The 21468-nt window shown below is 44.9% G+C and overlaps 1 protein-coding gene across 4 annotated transcripts in view; it reads right to left on the reverse strand.

Annotated features, from left to right (window-relative positions):
- Positions 1-39: 39 nt before the first annotated feature.
- The window catches only part of LOC115150595 (AMP deaminase 2), a 57042-nt gene continuing 35613 nt past the window's right edge, over positions 40-21468 (reverse strand). For 3 of the 4 annotated variants that reach the window (XM_029694051.1, XM_029694049.1, XM_029694052.1), the window contains exons 2-18: positions 15276-15415; positions 14951-15081; positions 14234-14302; positions 13067-13184; positions 9967-10153; positions 8674-8815; positions 8473-8562; positions 8206-8335; positions 7774-7968; positions 7538-7669; positions 7208-7371; positions 6880-7006; positions 6581-6744; positions 6324-6444; positions 5883-6056; positions 5474-5584; positions 40-5303 (exon numbers count right to left, since the gene is read on the reverse strand). In XM_029694051.1, coding sequence (XP_029549911.1) covers positions 5085-5303; positions 5474-5584; positions 5883-6056; positions 6324-6444; positions 6581-6744; positions 6880-7006; positions 7208-7371; positions 7538-7669; positions 7774-7968; positions 8206-8335; positions 8473-8562; positions 8674-8815; positions 9967-10153; positions 13067-13184; positions 14234-14302; positions 14951-15081; positions 15276-15415 — 2414 coding nt within the window. In that variant the 3' untranslated portion in view covers positions 40-5084. The remainder of the gene's footprint in view (positions 5304-5473; positions 5585-5882; positions 6057-6323; positions 6445-6580; positions 6745-6879; positions 7007-7207; positions 7372-7537; positions 7670-7773; positions 7969-8205; positions 8336-8472; positions 8563-8673; positions 8816-9966; positions 10154-13066; positions 13185-14233; positions 14303-14950; positions 15082-15275; positions 15416-21468) is intronic. The other variant, XM_029694050.1, reaches the window with a different exon arrangement.

Here is a 21468-nt window from a genome sequence, read left to right on the forward strand (position 1 = left end):
ACCAGCCAACAACTGAATGATGTAGGTCACAACACGTTAGATGAATAAACATGCTTTATTTCATTTTTCAGACGTTACACATGTACCATATCAGAAGCATTTGAGGAAATGTAAAACATTGGCATTCATTTAAAGTCATGATAGTGACTACAATAGACTTAAACAAATGAAAGACAATCAAAACCATGTCAATAATAGAACAACACATGTGCAGAGAACCTTTCATGTAAAAACACTAAAATGTCTAAAATAATGAATGGAGGCACAAAATAATCACAAATCAACAAACTCTTTGTATTAAACATAATGAAGTGAAAAGAATACTAGGTAATTTTTCGATGAGAAAATCAATTGAACAAAAAACAAAACTCGCAGTGTGATGATTGACTGATTAATTGGTTTGTGTTCTGTGATGACAACACACTGTATATCACTACTGCCCAAGACTCTTTGCACTCCTGAACACAGTGCAAGAAAACAAACAGCATTTGACAACTTTGTTTGTGTGCTCTTTTGATTGGAACAGAAATACATATGGCAGTCCTTAGTGAAGTTTAATACAAAGTATGGTCTATGGTACCCTACAGTAGGACCAACAGGTTCCCTAGCATTGTAGTTTATAAACAAGCAAAGAAAGTCAACTGATTGTACAGATGGAGATCAACAACAGGAGTTAGTGAGGTTTTGAAAGAACAGATCTGTGAACTCTCTGATGGACAATCTGAAATGGATGGATGGAAATGAAAAGGTCAACGAAGTTGTTGGGTCCCTCAGTGAGCCACACCTGGATCTAAACATGGATGTCTGATCCTTTATCAAGTTACTACACACATCCTACTCCACATGAGGAGACACAAATCCTTCAAAACATACAGGCATCCTCTAATTCTCTGCGAAATACGATTTCAAAGAATCAAATCAAAAGTTGTACTAAACGGTTGCTTGTTTTTTAAAGCCCTCTTTGGATCAATCAAAGAGAAACAGTGTTCCAGTCTATGGCTGTATGTCTGTGGGAAGGATTACAGTGTTTGAGTGGGTGTTTAGGTGTGAATGTACAGCCAGATTACATAGGCAGCTCTGGCTGAGTTAAATGTCAGAGAGGATACCATTATGGCTCTGGGTCCTACCATTGCTGAAGGCCCCTCCAAATAACCCTAGTTAACTTGATCAACTTCACTCAATACTCTACTGAGAGAGAGCTACATGGAACACTTAACAGAGTTCAACAGTCCTAACACAATCAACAAAAACACCTGAAAAACTATTCAAATACTAAATAATAAAAGAATATACATGGAAATATTGAGTCCAATTGTAAATCTAGTGAAAGACAAGGCCAATAATAATGAGAAAATACATCTTTCTGCTTAAATAAGGGCAGTTTAAAATGATCTACAGCAACAAAACTTCAAGTTTGTGATCTAGATATTGATATACTGTTTATATAAACCTTTTATATCCATAGCCTTTAAAAAAATACACTTTATATATTAAATCCATTCCCATGTTCAGCTTGTCCTAAATGATCTGGTTTCTAAAACATTTACTCGTATATATTGGGCTTTTGTCACACTTAGGTTTTTAAAATGGGCTGGTAGGTAATGGTATGCAATGCATGGTGAACATTTACAACTAGAGCCCAGTAATCCCACTGGAACAGTCTTGGCAAATAATAGGACTGTACAAATAGAACTCCCACAGTTTGAATCATAGAAGGGTCCGATGAGGAGAAGGCTCGTTGGGTGAGATGGGGATGAATTTACAGAAATAGAATTAGGAATTAGAATCTCTATGGTACAGATCACATCTGTTTTGGTGACTGCGAAAACCATGACTGTGATGGGGGTGAGTTCATTTGATGCTGATAACAACCAAGCAACTATGTCTCTGCATGGTTTGAGCGTTGCCATAGTGATGAGCTGGATTTGAGTTTGTTTTGCAGAACTCAAACTAACAACAATCATTGACTTCACACATACTTTATACATGACAGTTGTTCAGCTTCCTTGGATTGTCATGTGTTGCTTTTTCACATTACAGACCACTTTAAACAGCTTCCCAGACACTCCTGTGGCCACACAGTGGTCCATGCAGGCATGCACAACATAAGATGCACGGTGGAAATGCAGTCAAAGCAGAGCATTGCTAAAAACGCTTCTTCCACTTTACTGGAAGGCCTGGGTAGATAAAGGATAAAGTACTTTAACATACAGCACGCAGCCTGGTATCAGTTCCTTGATGTTAGGACAGCAAAAATGCTTAAGCTTGAAGAGGACAGGTGTTGTGGTTGTTGTTGATGAGGAGTGAGGCGTGGCAGCAGGGCATGAAAACGGAGAGTGACAGGCTAGCAGTGGTAAGGTCTTCACCTGGTAAGTCTGGTTTGGTGCATACAGGGCACTCACTACATGCAATAACTAATAACCAACATAGTGGGCCCAGAGGTCAGTCCCCGGGGTCTGTCCTGGTCTCTTTAGAGGACCAAGGGGTGTGTGGGGGGTGGGAGCAACACACACACACACACACACACACACACACACACACACACACACACACACACACACACACACACACACACACACACACACACACACACACACACACACACACACACACACACACACACACACACACACACACACACACACACACAGTAAGTCTGGTTTGGTGCATACAGGCATATTGTATACATGCAATAACTAATAACCAACATAGTGGGCCCAGAGGTCAGTCCACAGACACAGTGAGTGTTGAGGTAATGGTAGGGGGACAGGGGAGCCTCCCTGACATTCTTCTTGTGCTTGGAAAACACGCTGTGGTTTAACATCTCTTATCATACACACCTCTAAGCATCCACTCTACCACAGACTGATATCTCTTCTTTAGATATACACACCTCTTCTTTAGATATACACACATGTACCTCTTCTTTAGATATACACACATGTACCTCTTCTTTAGATATACACACACGTACCTCTTCTTTAGATATACACACACGTACCTCTTCTTTAGATATACACACATGTACCTCTTCTTTAGATATACACACACGTACCTCTTCTTTAGATATACACACATGTACCTCTTCTTTAGATATACACACACGTACCTCTTCTTTAGATATACACACACGTACCTCTTCTTTAGATATACACACACGTACCTCTTCTTTAGATATACACACATGTACCTCTTCTTTAGATATACACACATGTACCTCTTCTTTAGATATACACACATGTACCTCTTCTTTAGATATACACACATGTACCTCTTCTTTAGATATACACACATGTACCTCTTCTTTAGATATACACACACGTACCTCTTCTTTAGATATACACACATGTACCTCTTCTTTAGATATACACACACGTACCTCTTCTTTAGATATACACACATGTACCTCTTCTTTAGATATACACACATGTACCTCTTCTTTAGATATACACACATGTACCTCTTCTTTAGATATACACACATGTACCTCTTCTTTAGATATACACACATGTACCTCTTCTTTAGATATACACACATGTACTTCTTCTTTAGATATACACACATGTACCTCTTCTTTAGATATACACACATGTACCTCTTCTTTAGATATACACACATGTACCTCTTCTTTAGATATACACACAAACACGTACCTATATCCTTTTTAGATATTTAGTATATTGTACACATCATGGAATAGTATAAATCTACTCTTTTTGTCTGCATATTCTATAACTAATGTGATTTGTTAAATAAAAATAACATTGATGTTAATGTTCATTTAATGGAATGTTTGCACTAGACCAGCCAGGTACACAGCTCCATGCCCTGATGGCTGCTGTTGTTTCTCTGCTGAATGTCCTGCCTGCTATTTCATTCAGAGAGACCGGCCGAGAGGACTCATTTAGCGAATAAATCACTACAACCTGCTGGAAGCACAGAGACGGATGAAAGCCATCAGATACCCAGCAGCAGACAGACTGGAATTGTGCACGACTTCTGCTTCTAGACCACACAGATTTGGTCCTTTCTCCATTTTTCTTAACTCAGTACGTCCATACATTAGAAGTTTGTAACCGCGGTTTCCATGAAACTCTAAGTTACATGTGACTGTTCCTATCAGTGCGCAACGGGTGTTGGAACAATGTAGTGTGGAACATTCACCTATGCATTGTTTAAGTGTGTCCATGTTGTGTAGGTTAGGCGACCCATGGACAACGCCCTCATAATATTTATGTTAAGTTGAATCTGCTTCCCTACTTCATTGTGAAGATTTTAAACTAGATGAGCTTCAGGCAGCATGACTGTGTGATGGAAGATAAGCAGCTTTCAGGACGGCTAAACTGTGCAGTGTGTGTGTGTGTGTGTGTGTGTGTGTGTGTGTGTGTGTGTGTGTGTGTGTGTGTGTGTATGTGTGTGTGTGTGTGTGTGTGTAATATAGGTGATGGGTACAAACATGCCAACAAATCACAGGCTGAACTGTGGGACCCTTTTTCCCATGCAGGGTCACATGACAAAGCAAAGGGCAGAAGTTTTGGTTTGAAGATATGGAGGGTCAGGAGATCAAAGTAACAGAGAAAGTGATGCAGGAACTGATCGAAGAACAGATGAGGTGAAAAAAAGACTTCAGGCTACAGTCTCTCTCCACCCATATGTGTATTAGAAAATAATCCAAGCACTGGATGTTACCCCTGCCAACCTTGACCATGCTGATTGAAATCTCACAGTGAGAATTAGATAGATAGGGAGGAGTCAAAAGAAGTAGAGAGGAAAAACAGGGTCTAACCAGAGAGAGTTGAAGAGGGAACCTGGGTTGAGGGAGAAGGGGGGACTGGAACATGACTCCATACTGACCACCCCCATCACCGACAGAGAGATGGAGACACTCAGGGAGCATTGTATCCTTGGCTTTAGTACAAGAGAGCTGAGAGACGAGTGCACAGTCCAGTTCCCTAGTGGGAGGGGGATAAGGGGGTAAGAGGTAGAGGTTAAACAACAAGCTGGAGTCCACTCATACTGCACCCCCTCAGTGTCACGCAGGGAGGGGCCGAGGGGGGGTTAGAAGTCGGGCTGGGATTGTTGATTTAGTGTCCTTCTGCCCCGACAGCGGCCATGGAGAGGGTGTCCTCCTCGTCGATGTTGTCCATCTCCTTGGTGCGCACAGCGTGGGTGATGAGGTTGAGCTCCTCCAGCAGGGTCTCACTGCGGTATGCCACGCGGATGTCTGGGACGTTGGTGCGACGGATGTCATTGCTCTCAGGGCCCTCCTTGCTGTATTTGGGCCCCAGCCAGTAGCTCTTTGCCTGGAGACAAGAGAGAATGTCAGAGCTGAGCACTTGGCACAAAATGGCTGCCATGCACAACTTAATTGAATGAAATCCATTATTAATCCATTATAAGAGAGAAATGAAAAGGGAAGCTCAGAGACCAAAGAGGGTAAAAAGAGAGATGATAAGAGGAAGCGGATGGATACCTTGTGGGAGAAGCCGCTCATGAGGACGCTGTTCCTGGCCAGCTCACACATGTCACAGGAGCTCAGCTTCCACACCTGTGTGGCGATGCTGTACTCCTCCATCAGGGGCTCCTGAGGTCAAACACAAACGCACACACAAAAGACAAAATAAACATTAAGTGAACTATACTTATTGACTGTACTGACTCACCATTGCAGCTCCCATAGTTATAACGTGGATGGTTTTGCCTGTGTGTCTCTGTGTGTCTCTGTGTGTCTCTGTGTGTCTCTGTGTGTCTCTGTGTGTCTCTGTGTGTCTCTGTGTGTGTGTGTGTGTGTGTGTGTGTGTGTGTGTGTGTGTGTGTGTGTGTGTGTGTGTGTGTGTGTGTGTGTGTGTGTGTGTCTTGACAGAGCACCACTGTGCACTGACCTTGGTAAAGTGGAACTGTAGGGGGTCGTCAGTGGACAGAGAGACCATGAGGCCTCTGGACAGATACTCAGGCAGGGGGTTGCGGTGGTAGCTGAGGAACAAGCTGTTGTTGCTCAGGGGGGACATGGCGATGCCAATCTGAGCCAGGTAGTACAGGTACTGCAGCACTGGGGCCTGGGGACAAGAGGAGGAAAGAGACAATAGTCTATCTTGTTGAATGCACAATTACAGGAATTCAAGGGAACTGTTTGATAGTTCTCCTGAATTCTCTTAAATTAAAACTTAAGAAACCGGATGAGCAAACTCCAAAAGCCAAAACTTCATTTAATAAATCAATCAAACCCTTCAGAGGTCACCTATGAACTGAACTCTATTTGTCAGTAGTGTTGCTGCCATGGTAGTGTGGTGTCGCAATGGGAGACGGCATGTGTGCTGACTGACCTTCCTGAGCAGCAGCCCATGGGAGATGTTCTCTGACAGAATGAAACCCGACACCAGGTGGTGGACAGGTCCCGCCTCTCCGCAGTGAGGGCGCAGCACAAATGTGTGGAAGCCACGCCTCCTGCATGGCACAAACAAACATAAAGCCTATTCATAAACAATCCTTAAAAGGTTTGGATGTGATTCATACATCCTTTCTGTTGTTAAAACATTGATCTAGCGGTCTGTGTGCTGAGGTTCGTTAAGCAGCCTGGTACCGGCGCAGGTGGTTGAGAACGGTCATGTTGGCGTAGGTGTAGTAGAGGTAGTAGGAGTAGGGAGGGTTGTCCTCCTCTGTCCAGTCGGCTGGCAGGGGGCTGTCCATGTTGAAGATGTGGTGCTCCGGCTTGGACTCGTCATCCACGCTGTCAAAGCCCACCACCTAACAACACAGCGATAAGTTACTTTAAAACAGTGCCTGGAGTGTATGAAGGAGGTAGGGCCCTGAAAATGGCATCTGAAGTGTCTGTTTGAGGATATGTTGGGGTGTGTGTGGACTGCTGGGCGAGTGCCTCACGTGCTGCAGGAAGAGGTGCAGCTCAGGGTGGCTGCGGGGGTTGATGGTGACCTCAAACAGAGGCATGAAGATGTTCTCCATCATCTCCTGGAAGTTAGCCAGCTGCTTCTTGGTTCGGTACACATCACTGCAGTCAGAGGAGGGTTAACGTCACTCACACATAATATGGAACACTCACATTCATGCATAGTCCTCATTTACAGATTCATAACCTTCATTCATAATACTTGACACAAATAGGAGAGGTTTACATCCAGATAAGCTGACTAAAGGTAGATGTGGGTAACTACTTTGTTGATGCTGTATTAGAGGTACAGACACTACTCACAAGAGGCGGGGCACTTGGATGAGCCAGCGCACGTTGTCAGAGTAGACTTGGTGTTTGACGGCCCACTGGGCCAGCTTGTCCCACTCATCCCGGGAGCGGCCGTAGATGGACAGACGCAGTTCCACGTTCTGGTACTTACTCTCCTCTAGGTCAGCCATCACCTCCTGAAGGAACATCAACAACATCAATACATTAGAGACATTAATATCATTCTATTCAATCGTACCAAATTATTTCTTAATATGAATGTACATTACTATGTGGGATGAACTAACACATAAACACAACTGTTTCTTTGGCTGTTTAAAGTAGCATGGGCTGGTTTCAGACCTTGATCATGTGGCCAAAGTATTTGCCCTCGATGTGGTTGTCTGTCTTGATGAAGATCTCTCTCAGGATGGACTCTCCGATGGGGTTGTATTTGGCGTTGAACTTGTCGAAGCGATGGAATGTGTTTCGGTCCTGAGAACAGACAGGTGACACTACATTTACTGTTCCACTCGTCTTCCCCAATTCTCTTACCCCTCCCTCTTTAACAATGTTCTTCTCCCCTCCCCTCTCCTCACCGCGTGCATGTCCAGTGTGTCCACACTCAGGTCGAAGGCGGTCAGGTTCATGTTCTCAAACACCTCCATGAGGGTCTGTCCCCGCCCGTGCTCCATGTGGACTATCTCCCCAGGGTACTTCTTCATGGCCCGCTTGATAAAGCGCAGAAGGTGCTTCTGGTTCATACAGGACGAAGCGTGGATGTGGGTGTCCACCTGGGGGCAGAGGGAGGGAGGAGAGTCAGGGACAGGGACAGTGAGACATTGAGGATCGATGCCAGAAAGACGAAAGAAAAAGCCTGGGTTAGTTAGCTCTGGTGTAAACTTCAAAATACATTTCTATCCAACAATGTGGGGGGACTAAATGATATGGAACACTATGCAGGCATTATAGACGTGTTGCAGATGCTGTGCTCCAGTGTTGGGACTGTTGTTGTGCTGGTGTTCATTCACCTTGCGAATGTTGTAAAAGTCACGGTGAGGAACCTGCTTCTGGGCTGCCAGCTCCTTCATCTCGTTCAGTAGAATGTGCATCTGGAACTTAGAGCTCAGGTACTGCAGCCGGCGGTAGCAGAACGACTTCCTGCGCGCGCACACACACACACACACACACACACACACACACACACACACACACTGACAGTGTATTCTACTGCCGAGCCAACAGATGTGACTGATGTTAAAGCTATGATTCTAAAGCGAAGACCCAGTAACACTCACACTGGTCCGTTGATGATGAGAGCCATCATGACGTTCATGTCAGCGATGTACTCCTTCAGGTCTGGGTAGGGCAGGTCCAACTCTGTACTCCTGGAAATGATAGACAATCAGTTATTCACTCTCCCCCCCCCCCCCCACACACACACACACACAAAACTAGAAACTAACTGAAAACAAGCAGACTCAAACAAACACACTCACTTCTCCATGGGGCTCTTCTTGGTGTAGACATGCATGACTCCATCCACCATCTTACAGCTGTACCCTGTGTCTGCAGGCATGTTCTTGGTGACCTGGTTTTCATAGGGGTGAGTCTCTGAGACAGGGGGGTGGACTGGAGCATCTGTTGGAGACAGTAGGGAAGGGAGAAAAGTTGACCATACTATAATACCTCAATGATTCATATTACAACATTTTTATTCACAATTTCACAAAGTAACTCAATTGCTAAAGGAGTTTGGGACAGAAACACTATAGCTATGCCTGTGTGTCTCAGTTAGTGTCATACCCAACGTGTCAGGTGTGTGTGTGTGTGTGTGTCTGTGTGTGTCATACCCAACGTGTCAGGTGTGTTAGTGTGTGTGTGTGTGTGTGTCATACCCAACGTGTCAGGTGTGTGTGTGTGTGTGTGTGTCATACCCAACGTGTCAGGTGTGTGTGTGTGTGTGTCATACCCAAATGTGTCAGGTGTGTGTGTGTGTGTGTCATACCCAACGTGTCAGGTGTGTGTGTGTGTGTGTGTGTCATACCCAACGTGTCAGGTGTGTGTGTGTGTGTGTGTGTGTCATACCCAACGTGTCAGGTGTGTGTGTGTGTGTGTGTCATACCCAACGTGTCAGGTGTGTGTGTGTGTGTGTGTGTGTCATACCCAACGTGTCAGGTGTGTGTGTGTGTGTGTGTGTGTCATACCCAACTTGTCAGGTGTGTGTGTGTGTGTGTGTCATACCCAACTTGTCAGGTGTGTGTGTGTGTGTGTGTCATACCCAACGTGTCAGGTGTGTGTGTGTGTGTGTCATACCCAACGTGTCAGGTGTGTGTGTGTGTGTGTGTGTCATACCCAACGTGTCAGGTGTGTGTGTGTGTGTGTGTGTGTGTGTGTGTGTGTCATACCCAACGTGCCAGGCGTGTGTGTGTGTGTCATACCCAACGTGCCAGGCGTGTGTGTGTGTGTGTGTCATACCCAACGTGTCAGGTGTGTGTGTGTGTGTGTGTCATACCCAACGTGTCAGGTGTGTGTGTGTGTGTGTCATACCCAACGTGTCAGGTGTGTGTGTGTGTGTGTCATACCCAACGTGTCAGGTGTGTGTGTGTGTGTCATACCCAACGTGTCAGGTGTGTGTGTGTGTGTGTGTGTCATACCCAACGTGTCAGGCGTGTGTGTGTGTGTGTGTGTGTGTGTGTGTGTCATACCCAACGTGTCAGGTGTGTGTGTGTGTGTGTCATACCCAACGTGTCAGGCGTGTGTGTGTGTGTGTGTGTGTGTGTGTGTCATACCTGCATCAACGGGGGTCTCAGGGATCTCCTCATAGACACGTAGGTCCAGGGGTTTCTCTCCCAGCTCCCCCAGCTCACGGGCGGTGGTCTTACAGAAGTTCTGCATGGACAGAGCGATGTACTTCTCCCTGATGAACAGGGCCTTCACCACACACTTAGCTGCATCCACCAGGTCTGTGAAGGGCACCTGGGCAGGGAAGAACCTTACAAGTCAGACATAGTCTACAGTGATTAGACATCCACAGGCACTGCCAAGAGGCCATTGCAACGTGCCTGAGAGTGGATGAGATGGTAACGCCGTAGACCAGGGTTCACTACCCAGACCAGGCTCTCCTCCCTACTCTGACTCCCCTGTATATCCAACTGTCTAAAGAAATACAAGTCGAAGTCATGTCCATTCCTAGACCACTCCTCTTTTACTTCAATAGGTTTGTTGACTGAATTGGTTTGACTTCCATAGTGAGCATGTGGCACACTGAAAGATCAACCAAGCGGTACCGGAGCGCCAAGTCTAGGTCCAAAAGGCTTCTTAACAGCTTCTACCCTCAAGCCATAACACTCCTGAACAGTTAATCAAATGGCTAACCGGACTATTTGCATTGTCCCCACCCCACTCCCCATTTTTACGCTGCTGTTACTCTGTTTATTATCCATGCATAGTCACTTTACCTCTACCTACATGCACATATTACCTCAATTACCTCGACTAACCGGTGCCCCTGCACATTGACTCTGTACTGGTACCCCCTGTATATAGCCTCACTATTGTTATTTTACTGCTGCTCTTTAATTATTTGTTATTTTATATATACACTACCGTTCAAAAGTTTGGGGTCACATAGAAATATCATTATTTTTGAAAGAAAAGCAAATTGTTTGTCCATTAAAATAACATCAACTTGATCAGAAATACAGTGTAGACATCGTTAATGTTGTAAATGAGTATTGGCCAGTTGTATTGCTTCTTTAAAAATGATAAACTTGGATTAGCTAACACAACATGCCATTGGAACACAGGAGTGATGGTTGCTGATAATGGGCCTCTGTACGAACATGTAGATATTCAATAAAAAATCTGCCGTTTCCAGCTACAATAGTTATTTGCAACATTAACAATGTCTGCACTGTATTTCTGATCAATTTGATGTTATTTTATTGGACAAAAAAAAGTGCTTTTCTTTCAAAAACAAGGACAAGTGACCCCAAACTTTGAACGGTAGTGTACATACTGTACACAACACAAAATACGTACTGTACACATATATATACTGCTCAAAAAATAAAGGGAACACTTAAACAACACATCCTAGATCTGAATGAATGAAATAATCTTATTAAATACTTTTTTCTTTACATAGTTGAATGTGCTGACAACAAAATCACACAAAAATAATCAATGGAGTCTGGATTTGGAGGTCTGGATTTGGAGTCACACTCAAAATTAAAGTGGAAAACCACTCTACAGGCTGATCCAACTTTGATGTAAGTCAAAATGAGGCTCCGTAGTGTGTGTGGCCTCCACGTGCCTGTATGACCTCCCTACAACGCCTGGGCATGCTCCTGATGAGGTGGCGGATGGTCTCCTGAGGGATCTCCTCCCAGACCTGGACTAAAGCATCCACCAACTCCTCGACAGTCTGTGGTGCAACATGGCGTTGGTGGATGGAGCGAGACATGATGTCCCAGATGTGCTCAATTGGATTCAGGTCTGGGGAACGGGCGGACCAGTCCATAGAATCAATGCCTTCCTCTTGCAGGAACTGCTGACACACTCCAGCCACATGAGGTCTAGCATTGTCTTGCATTAGGAGGAACCCAGGGCCAACCGCACCAGCATATGGTCTCACAAGGGGTCTGAGGATCTCATCTCGGTACCTAATGGCAGTCAGGCTATCTCTGGCGAGCACATGGAGGGCTGTGCGGCCCCCCAAAGAAATGCCACCCCACACCATGACTGACCCACCGCCAAACCGGTCATGCTGGAGGATGTTGCAGGCAGCAGAACATTCTCCACAGCGTCTCCAGACTCTGTCACGTCTGTCACGTGCTCAGTGTGAACCTGCTTTCATCTGTGAAGAGCACAGGGCGCCAGTGGCCAATCTTGGTGTTCTCTGGCAAATGCCAAGCGTCCTGCACGTTGTTGGGCTGTTAGCACAACCCCCCACCTGTGGACGTTGGGCCCTCATACCACCCTCATGGAGTCTGTTTCTGATCGTTTGAGCAGACACATGCACATTTGTGGTCTGCTGGAGGTCATTTTGCAGGGCTCTGGCAGTGCTCCTCCTGCTCCTCCTTGCACAAAGGCGGAGGTAGCGGTCCTGCTGCTGGGTTGTTGCCCTCCTACGGCCTCCTCCACGTCTCCTGATGTACTGGCCTGTCTCCTGGTAGCGCCTCCATGCTCTGGACACTACGCTGACAGACACAGCAAACCTTCTTGCCACAGCTCGCATTGATGTGCCATCCTGGATGAGCTGCGCTACCTGAGCCACTTGTGTGGGTTGTAGACTCCGTCTCATGCTACCACTAGAGTGAAAGCACCGCCAGCATTCAAAAGTGACCAAAGCATCAGCCAAGAAGCATAGGAACTGAGATGTGGTCTGTGGTCCCCACCTGCAGAACCACTCCTTTATTGGGGGTGTCTTGCTAATTACCTATAATTTCCACCTGTTGTCTATTCCATTTGCACAACAGCATGTGAAATTTATTGTCAATCAGTGTTGCTTCCTAAGTGGACAGTTTGATTTCACAGAAGTGTGATTGACTTGGAGTTACATTGTGTTGTTTAAGTGTTCCCTTTATTTTTTTGAGCAGTGTATATATATATATATATATATATATATATATATATATATATATATATTTTTTTTTTTTTTGTAATATTATTTTTTACTTCAGTTTATTTGAGTAAATACTTGAACACTTTTTTTCTTAAATCTGCATTGTTGGTTAAGGGCTTGTAAGTAAGCATTTCACTGTAAGGTCTACACCTGTTGTTTTTGGAGCATGTGACAAATACAATTTGATTGATTTGATAAAACACAGATCAGGATGGACTGTGAATGGATTTATTCAATCAAGTTGTTTAGTCAGTGGCTCTCACCCCACACTTCTCCTCCCCTGATATTGACACGCGCTGGTACTCTCGCTCCATTGGTAATACTCTCTCCTTCATCCAGCCATCATCCGTCCTGTCCACACCACCCTCCTGATTCATCAACCTAGAGAGAGAGAAGAGAGAGAAAGAGGAGGGTAGGAGAGAGCACAGGTGGAGGTATGATGTGGAGGGAATGTTAAGAGAAACCCCTTTTAAATAGTTCTGCTATGAAAACACATTCATCAATACTTTATTGGTAAAGTACACTTTGAAGAAGGTTAAGTTAGAAATATGTCAGAACAGAACGTAGTCTTTGTCTCTCTGAATTGGGCCTCACCTGTTGCAAGTCTGCATTAAAACTGAATGACTATTTACGTCATGAATACAAAGAGACATCTACAAAGTTTTGTTTATAAGATGAATATCAAAGTGTTTTGCTGATGCAGTGGAAACCATGGTGATAAGCGTCTTGGAGATAGGCGCCAATTAGGCCAGTGAAAGGTTGCACCTGGGCCCGACACTGGTGGCCTTGTACCCCAAAGATGGAACGAGCTTCCCCCTGATGCTCGGACAGCAGAGTCCCTGCTCATCTTCCCAAAACACTACCTCTTCAAAGAGTATATTAAATAAGACATCTCAGTCTCACCCCCCACAAAATATTTTTTTTATAACTTTGCACTTGTCTGTTCCTACTAGCACCGACTTTGATAATGTATTGAGGAAAAGTGTACTTACTACGACTGTGATATGTGGTTGTCTCACCTAGCCGTCTTAAGATGAATACACCAACTGTAAGCCTCTCTGGATAAGAACGTCTGCTAAATGACTCAAATGTAAATGTATTAACAGCCTGGCACCTCAGAGGCCCACCTGAAGACTCAACATCAACAACTCATCACCTTGCCTAGTTAAATAAAGGTTCAATAAAAATCACCTGTGGTGATCTATACCTCACATCACCAGGGAACAGGGAACTCATACGGTATTTAGTTAATGGAGTTGGAATGGAGTTGGACTGGAACATTCTCAATATATGACAAACTCTTCAGTAAATGAGTGCCAAGGATTGTACATACGGTGTGCAGATGTAGGTAAAAACATGACTTTGTGCAGTAGCAAGATTGTTAGGAAAAGGCAAAAGACAGAGAGAGACTGAAAGGACAGCTCACTCACTCCAGGTTGGCATCGCTGTCGATTTTCATGAACTCCTGCTTGGCGCGGAGCAGGATCTCTGGCTCAAGCCTGGCGTGGCGTAGTGCGGAGCGCAGGGCGGCGAGGCGAGGTCAGAAGGCAGGGGGGCACCATGGGTACGGGTGAGGCAAAGCAAAAGGAAAGAGAAAGGGCCACAAAAGCACACAGAAACACAGAAAGACAGACAGAGAGGATGCAAATACAGGTACACAAACAAAACACACAAAAGAGCCACAGAAACGCACATGACACACAAATGGGACCAGAGTGTGAAGAGTGATCAGGTGGGATGAGACAAACAGAGAAACATGATCAGTTAGCAGTGGTATGTATACCTTGATTGGTCACATGACCCTGCTGCATTGAGTGGAGCAAGGATTCCTTTGTGTCAGATCCACCCCCTGAGATTGGCTTAGTGAAACCGGCCATCACCACACCAGCAACACAGACAGAACTCCCTCCCCCTCCCCCTCCCTCTCCCGTGGGTGGAACAGACTGGAACACTAGGATGTGAATGCTACGGACTGATTCAATTAGCTGTTTGCTTATGTTAGTTAGCTGGGTGCTTGCAACTACATGATGGAAGCTGTTGAGCGTGTATGAGTTCCTGTGGGTAGAGGTGGGTTGTTTGGGTGTGTATGTGTTGTGTGTTGGTGTATGTGTGTGCGTGTGCATGTCTGCTGCTGCTGCGTCTCTCACTTGATGTCCTGGCTGATCTGCCTCTCCAGGCGTTGGCGTCGCTCCTCCAGCTGCTCGATGGGGCTGTCCTCAGGGAACTCATAAGGAGCGGTGCGCATCTCACTCTCCGTCAGGCTGCGAGTGAACAGCTCCTGAGAGATACACCATCAAATTAACATTACAACACACACTACACGCACAGGAAGAGTTAAAGAATCATTACCATACACTAACGTCCATAAACAATATGAGCATTTAACACATACAAACATCTAAAAACACAAGCAGTCGCACACAAATACACACACGCTTGGGTAGTGATAACACTGTGTCCCTGTGATCTCACCTCGGCGATCTCCTTGTACTTTCCGTCCATGGATGTACGCAGGTCGATGGGGAAGTGTTTGAGTGTGTTAGTGATGGGCGTCCCAGGGAGGGAGCGCTGAGACTTCAGGGTCTTGTCCTGCCCTGCTGCACCACGCAGATCTAGAGAGGGAGGGCGATGGAGAGACAAAGGGAGGGAGAGAAAGAGACAGAGAGAGCGTTAAACAACAAATAACAAACATTACAAAAAAGAAAATAAAAAGTTATAAAACTGGGAGGGAGAGAGAGAGTGAGTTGCATGGATTTTCTACATCAAGAGCAAACATTAAAACACATATTTTCACAGCCAGAACTCTTGCATCATCACCTACAAAATGGGCCTACACTAGTAGACTCCCCTCCGACCCTCAACAGCTCTCAGCAGCGGTGTTGTGGCTTCGTATACAGAGGAGCCTCCCTACTGTGTGACAGCGTCAGGGGTGTGTTTGTCTCTCCACAACACTGCTGACTCTGAGCTGTGTACTTTCCCATTGCAGTGTGTGTCAGGCAGCAGCAGCAGGAGTCGTCGGAGTGATGTGTGTGTGTGGCAGCAGTCTCTGTGGTATACAGCCCACACTGAGGGCCATTCAGGTGGAGTGCTCATTAACAGAGATACATTTAGTCGGACGCCAGCCACCCGTTGCCATGGAGACCTGGCCTGCTGGTCAGAGAGAGGGGAGGCGAGGTGGGGGGGAGAACAATGACAACACCTTCCCCTGAGACGGACACAGCAGGGTGAGAAAGTACACACTACACAGGCAGGCAGACACAGGACAAAGACCCAATTGTGTCTGTCCCATTGAAAATACACACACAGACAGAGAGTGAGAGAGAGCGATGGAGGCTTAATAACCAAAAGATGCGGGATGAGCTCAAAAGCTACGTGGAAGTTTGCTAAACTTTGTGTGTGTGTGTTTTCCTGCACAGAGCTACCGTAGCATACCCATAAGGCCTTTGGACTGGATGGGACCCCTGAGATGCAGAAGGTTCTATTTTATGACAGATGAACCCTGTAGATTAGTGTGTGTGTGTCCAACAGCATGCTCTGATAGGCCTAATGGCTGTCGGGAAAATTGACCAGGGCCAAATCACCCAATGAAAGATGCCAGAACAACTGGGACTCATCAAAACACATACAGACAGACAGACTCTGGGCTCCATTACAATGGCTGTCCATTCATTCAGCTACAGTGCCTTTAAAAAGTATTCACACCCCTTGACATTTTTCACATTTTGTTGTGTTACAAAGTGGGATTCAAATTTATTGAGTTGTCCTTTTTTGTCAACAATCTACACAAAATACTCTGTACTATCAAAGTGGAAGAAAAATTCAAACATAAAAAATCAAATACAAATACAAAAAAAAAAATACTGTAATATAAAATACTGTAATATACTATAACACTTTGTACTCAGGACAAAAAGTTAATTTCTTTGCCACATTTTTTGTAGTATTACTTTAGTGCCTTATTGCAAACAGGATGCATGTTTTGGAATATTTGTATTCCTTATTTCACTCTGTCATTCAGATTAGTATTTTGGAGTAACTACAATGCTGTTGATCCAGCCACAGTTCTTGTATCACAGCCATTAAACTCTGTAACTGTTTTAAAGTCACCATTGGCCTCATGCTGAAATCCCTGAGCGGTTTCCTTCCTCTCTGGCAACTGAGTTAGAAAGGACGCCTGTATTTGTGCAGTGACTGGGTGTATTGACACACAATCCAAAGTGTAATAAATAACTTCACCATGTTTAAAGGGATATTCAATATTTGTTTTTTTAATGTTTACCAATCTACCAATAGGTGCCCTTTGCGAGGCATTGGAAAATCTCCCTGGTCTTTGTGGTTGAATCTGTGTTCGAAATGCACTGAGGGACCTTACAGATAATTGTATGTGTGGGGTACAGATGAGGTAAAAAATCATGTTAAATACTAAACTCAGCAAAAAAATAAATGTCCCTTTTTCAGTCTTTCAAAGATAATTTGTAAAAATCCAAATAACTTCACAGATCTTCATTGTAAAGGGTTTAAACACTGTTTCCCATGCTTGTTCAATGAACCATAAACAATTCATGAACATGCACCTGTGGAACGGTCGTTAAGACACTAACAGCTTACAGACGGTAGGCAATTAAGGTCACAGTTATGAAAACTTAGGACACAAAAAGAGGCCTTTCTACTGACTGAAAAACACCAAAAGAAAGATGCCCAGGGTCCCTGCTCATCTGCGTGAACGTGCCTTAGGCATGCTGCAAGGAGGCATGAGGACTGCAGATGTGGCCAGAGCAATAAATTGCAATGTCCATACTGTGAGACGCCTAAGACAGCGCTACAGGGAGACAGGACGAATAGCTGATCGTCCTCGCAGTGGCAGACCACGTGTAACACCACCTGCACAGGATCGGTATATCCGAATATCACACTTGCGTGACAGGTACTGGATGGCAACAACAACTGCCCGAGTTACACCAGGAACGCACCAATCCCTCCATCAGTGCTCAGACTGTCCGCAATAGGCTGAGAGAGGCTGGACTGAGGGCTTGTAGGCCTGTTGTAAGGCAGATCCTCACCAGACATCACCGGCAACAGACGTGCTCAACCTTTTGGATCGGAGGGTGAGGGATAGGGCCATTCCCCCCAGAAATGTCCGGGAACTTGCAGGTGGCTTGGTGGAAGAGTGGGGTAACATCTCACCGCAAGAACTGGCAAATCTGGTGCAGTCCATGAAGAGGAGATGCAAAACATCTCAATTTAATCAATTTAAAATTCAGGTTGTGGAGAAATTCAATACTTTCTGAAGGCACTGTACAAAACCTCTGACAATTAGTCTTTGCCATCTGCTGCACACAAACGGGCACGCACGCACACACACTCAATTTAAACGCTTTTCTTCCCCCCAAAAAAATTCATAGAGAACGCTATGCCCCACAGATTGTAGGACAGCATGTCCAAGATAGACATGCGGACAGAGCTAGGCCTACTGGGAGGCTAAAGCAAAGCAACCCACTCACATCTAGAGCACCTGGAAGCGTCCAACTGTGTTGCTAGACCACTGGGTTAAAGCAGCATGTCTATGTCGGCAGGTTTAGACATGACTACAGCAGGTGATGGTGCTAGCCCTCCCCAGCACATGTTAACACCCCTATATGAGATATGGTATTATATTTCCCGCTTATGGGACTTTATTCAGTATTTCTTCAATGATATCAGCATTGGCAATCAAAGCACCGAGCAGGACACAGAGACAAGGACACATACTCCATTCTCCCCTGCGTAGCCTCCACATAATCCTCCCCTCCCTCCACCACATATGCCTCTTAATCCAGCACCCCCCAGACCCATTTAGCTCAGTGACATCAGGGAAGGGGGCAACAACACCAGACATATCCTGCAGTAAACACTGCCAATAACTAACTCCTACTAACAACACTAGGCAGGCTATATGACTGGGTGACGGGCTACTACAAAGTAATGTTGTAACAAAACTACTGCACACTGCAGACACAGTGGCCCAGACGATTAGGATTTGCATTGTGTGATTTACAACATGAATCAAAACATGCAACACAATACAGCAGCTTAAAGTCTAGTGGTTGTTTTAGATAAGGACAGCGGGGCTAGTGTTAAAGTGGAGAAGGAGCTATAGGGATCATGGAAAGAGGACAAATAAACTACTGTGCTTCATGTAAACTATGATATAGGTCTAGTAAAAAATACACAGTACAGAAAGACAGTGATATGACAGTAAATACACATACCCCGATCATGTGCAGGGACAGATCTCTGAGCATTAGGCCTACATGGTACAGAGACATCATTAGTCAATTCATTCACAACGCAAGAGGAAAGCTTTTGATGTTAGCGCGCACTGACGTAGCCCAGCGCCATGACAACTGATTGGTATTGGAGAGTAACAATTAGTAACAGTCTGAAAACCGCAGAGGAGAAAATCCATACATTCACAGCCAATTGTTTTTGAATGAGGACCAAACGTGTGTGAGCGTATTTCCATTTTATTTAAACCCTCCAGGCTAACACACGGCATTCATCCAGCTTTAAAAGAGCCCAGAGCACCTGTATAATCTACTTTCCCTGTGAATGTACCTTGGCGCATCAGTACTCTGTACAGGTTGTGTGCCATCTAGCCTGTAGCACATTTCCAGTAAGATGCTGCTTGCGTGTTTTTTACTGTTTACAAAATGTGTGCCTTTGTGTGCAGGTGGGGGGGTATGCTGTCCTAGGTCCTACTTACCACTAATCCTCATTGCAATGAAAGCCCAGCTCCTCCACAGACAGCATGACAGTGCAGTCAGTCAGCTGAGCTCACCTCAGCTTTCCCCTCATCATCATCTTCCTAAGGCCTGAGCCTGCACCTCTCTCCTTCTCGTACCCTCCTGTCTCCTGCATTACACTGGACTTTTTTTTAACCTTTATTTAACTTGGCAAGTCTGTTAACAACAAATTCTTATTTACAATGACGGCCTACCAGGGAAAACGGTTCCCTGCCTTGTTCAGGGGCAGAACGACAGATTTTTACCCTGTCAGCTCTGGGATTTGATCCAGCAACATTTTGGTTACTGGCCCAACGCTCTAACCACTAGGCTACCTGCCGTGTGTATGTCCCAGTGTGTGTATCCCTGTCTGCTGTCCCAGTGTGTTTGTCCCTGGGGTGGATCAGCGAGAGGCCAGGCCATCTCAGTAGATGACCTCCTGACCCAGGGCTAAGTGACAGATGACATCCTCACAGAGCGGTGACCTACATACGATAACAAGAGCTCTCAGACAGTGGACACAGTGAGGAGACAATGCTGTGTGTGTGTGAGAGAGAAGTGTGTGTGTTTAAGAAAGAGATGCGTCTATCCTGATTGTTTTCGTGAGACAGATTGCGTGTCTGACCATATGCTGTGTGTGTGTGTGTGTGTATATCATATGTTGTATTGTAGACTGTTTATGGCATCAGTGTGTGAGAGGCAGCTGTTGCTTCACAGCTCACTACACCTCCCTCGCTCTATTCCCTGAGAGGGCGACATACTCTGCAAATATTCCTTAGCAACCACAGATAAGAATAAAACTGTACTTTGAACCCCTTTTTGCCTCAATATATTGTCTCAAATGTAGCCTGAATTCCTCAAGTCTTCTTGCTACAGTACGGACTATTTTCTACAGAGCCTTGGGAATCAAATCAAATCTGATTTGTCACATGTGCCGAATACAACAAGTGTAGACCTTGCAGTGAAATGCTTACTTTACAAGCCCTTCACCAACAATGCTTTAAGAAGTTAAGAAAAATAAGTGTTAAGTAAAAAAACAGAAAATAAAAGTAAAAAAGAATTAAACAGCAGCAGTAAAATAACAATAGTGAGGCTATATACAGGGGGTAGTGGTACAGAGTCAATGTGCGGGGGCACCGGTTAGTCGAGGTAACTGAGGAAAGACCCTAAAGGCTGTTCAGGTGAAAAGGACCAGTGATGAATACCTGAGTGAGAGCTGCTATTGATCCTCTCACGTTTCTGCACGCAATCAATATGTTGTCATGTCACACAAACGACACGCACACAATGCAGAATTATTCCACCCCATCTTTTTTTTTTGCGGGGGGGTCACAGCAGGTCCCACTCCGTATGTATTTTTTCTTTATTGGATAGGATAGAGAGAGGTAGAGAGACGAAAGGTTAAACAGTGTACTGAAAAAGCAATGGACCGGATTTAAACCCATGCTAGCTTGGTACATGTGTTCTGGAGGCAGTGGCTTAGGCCACTAGCCCACCACAGGAATGCCTACTGCACCAAATGAGCTGGACAATTATAACTAGCAGGATTGTGGTAAACAAACAACAAATACTCTGTAGTTTATATTTCTAGCAATTCAAGTTTGGGACTACATTAATAGACATAGACTGTGGTATCATATACGCTGAACATTTTTAACTGTGCTGAATGGAGGACCTTTGAAAGGTCCTTTTATGGGTGGAGACTTCAAATGTCACAGTACTCCACAATGTAAAGTTCAAACAACTATGATTTCAGAGACAAACTGACTGTACTACTAATCTGGGGAGTTAACATTAAATAGCAATAAGGACAGGACACCGGCAGGTACTTTAACTCACAACATGGATATCACCGGTCATCACACACAGGTAATATGTTCTCTTAGAGATCTACCCCCTCACCC

The sequence above is a fragment of the Salmo trutta genome, chromosome 16 (genome assembly GCF_901001165.1).
Source record: "Salmo trutta chromosome 16, fSalTru1.1, whole genome shotgun sequence".
NCBI lineage: Eukaryota > Metazoa > Chordata > Actinopteri > Salmoniformes > Salmonidae > Salmo > Salmo trutta.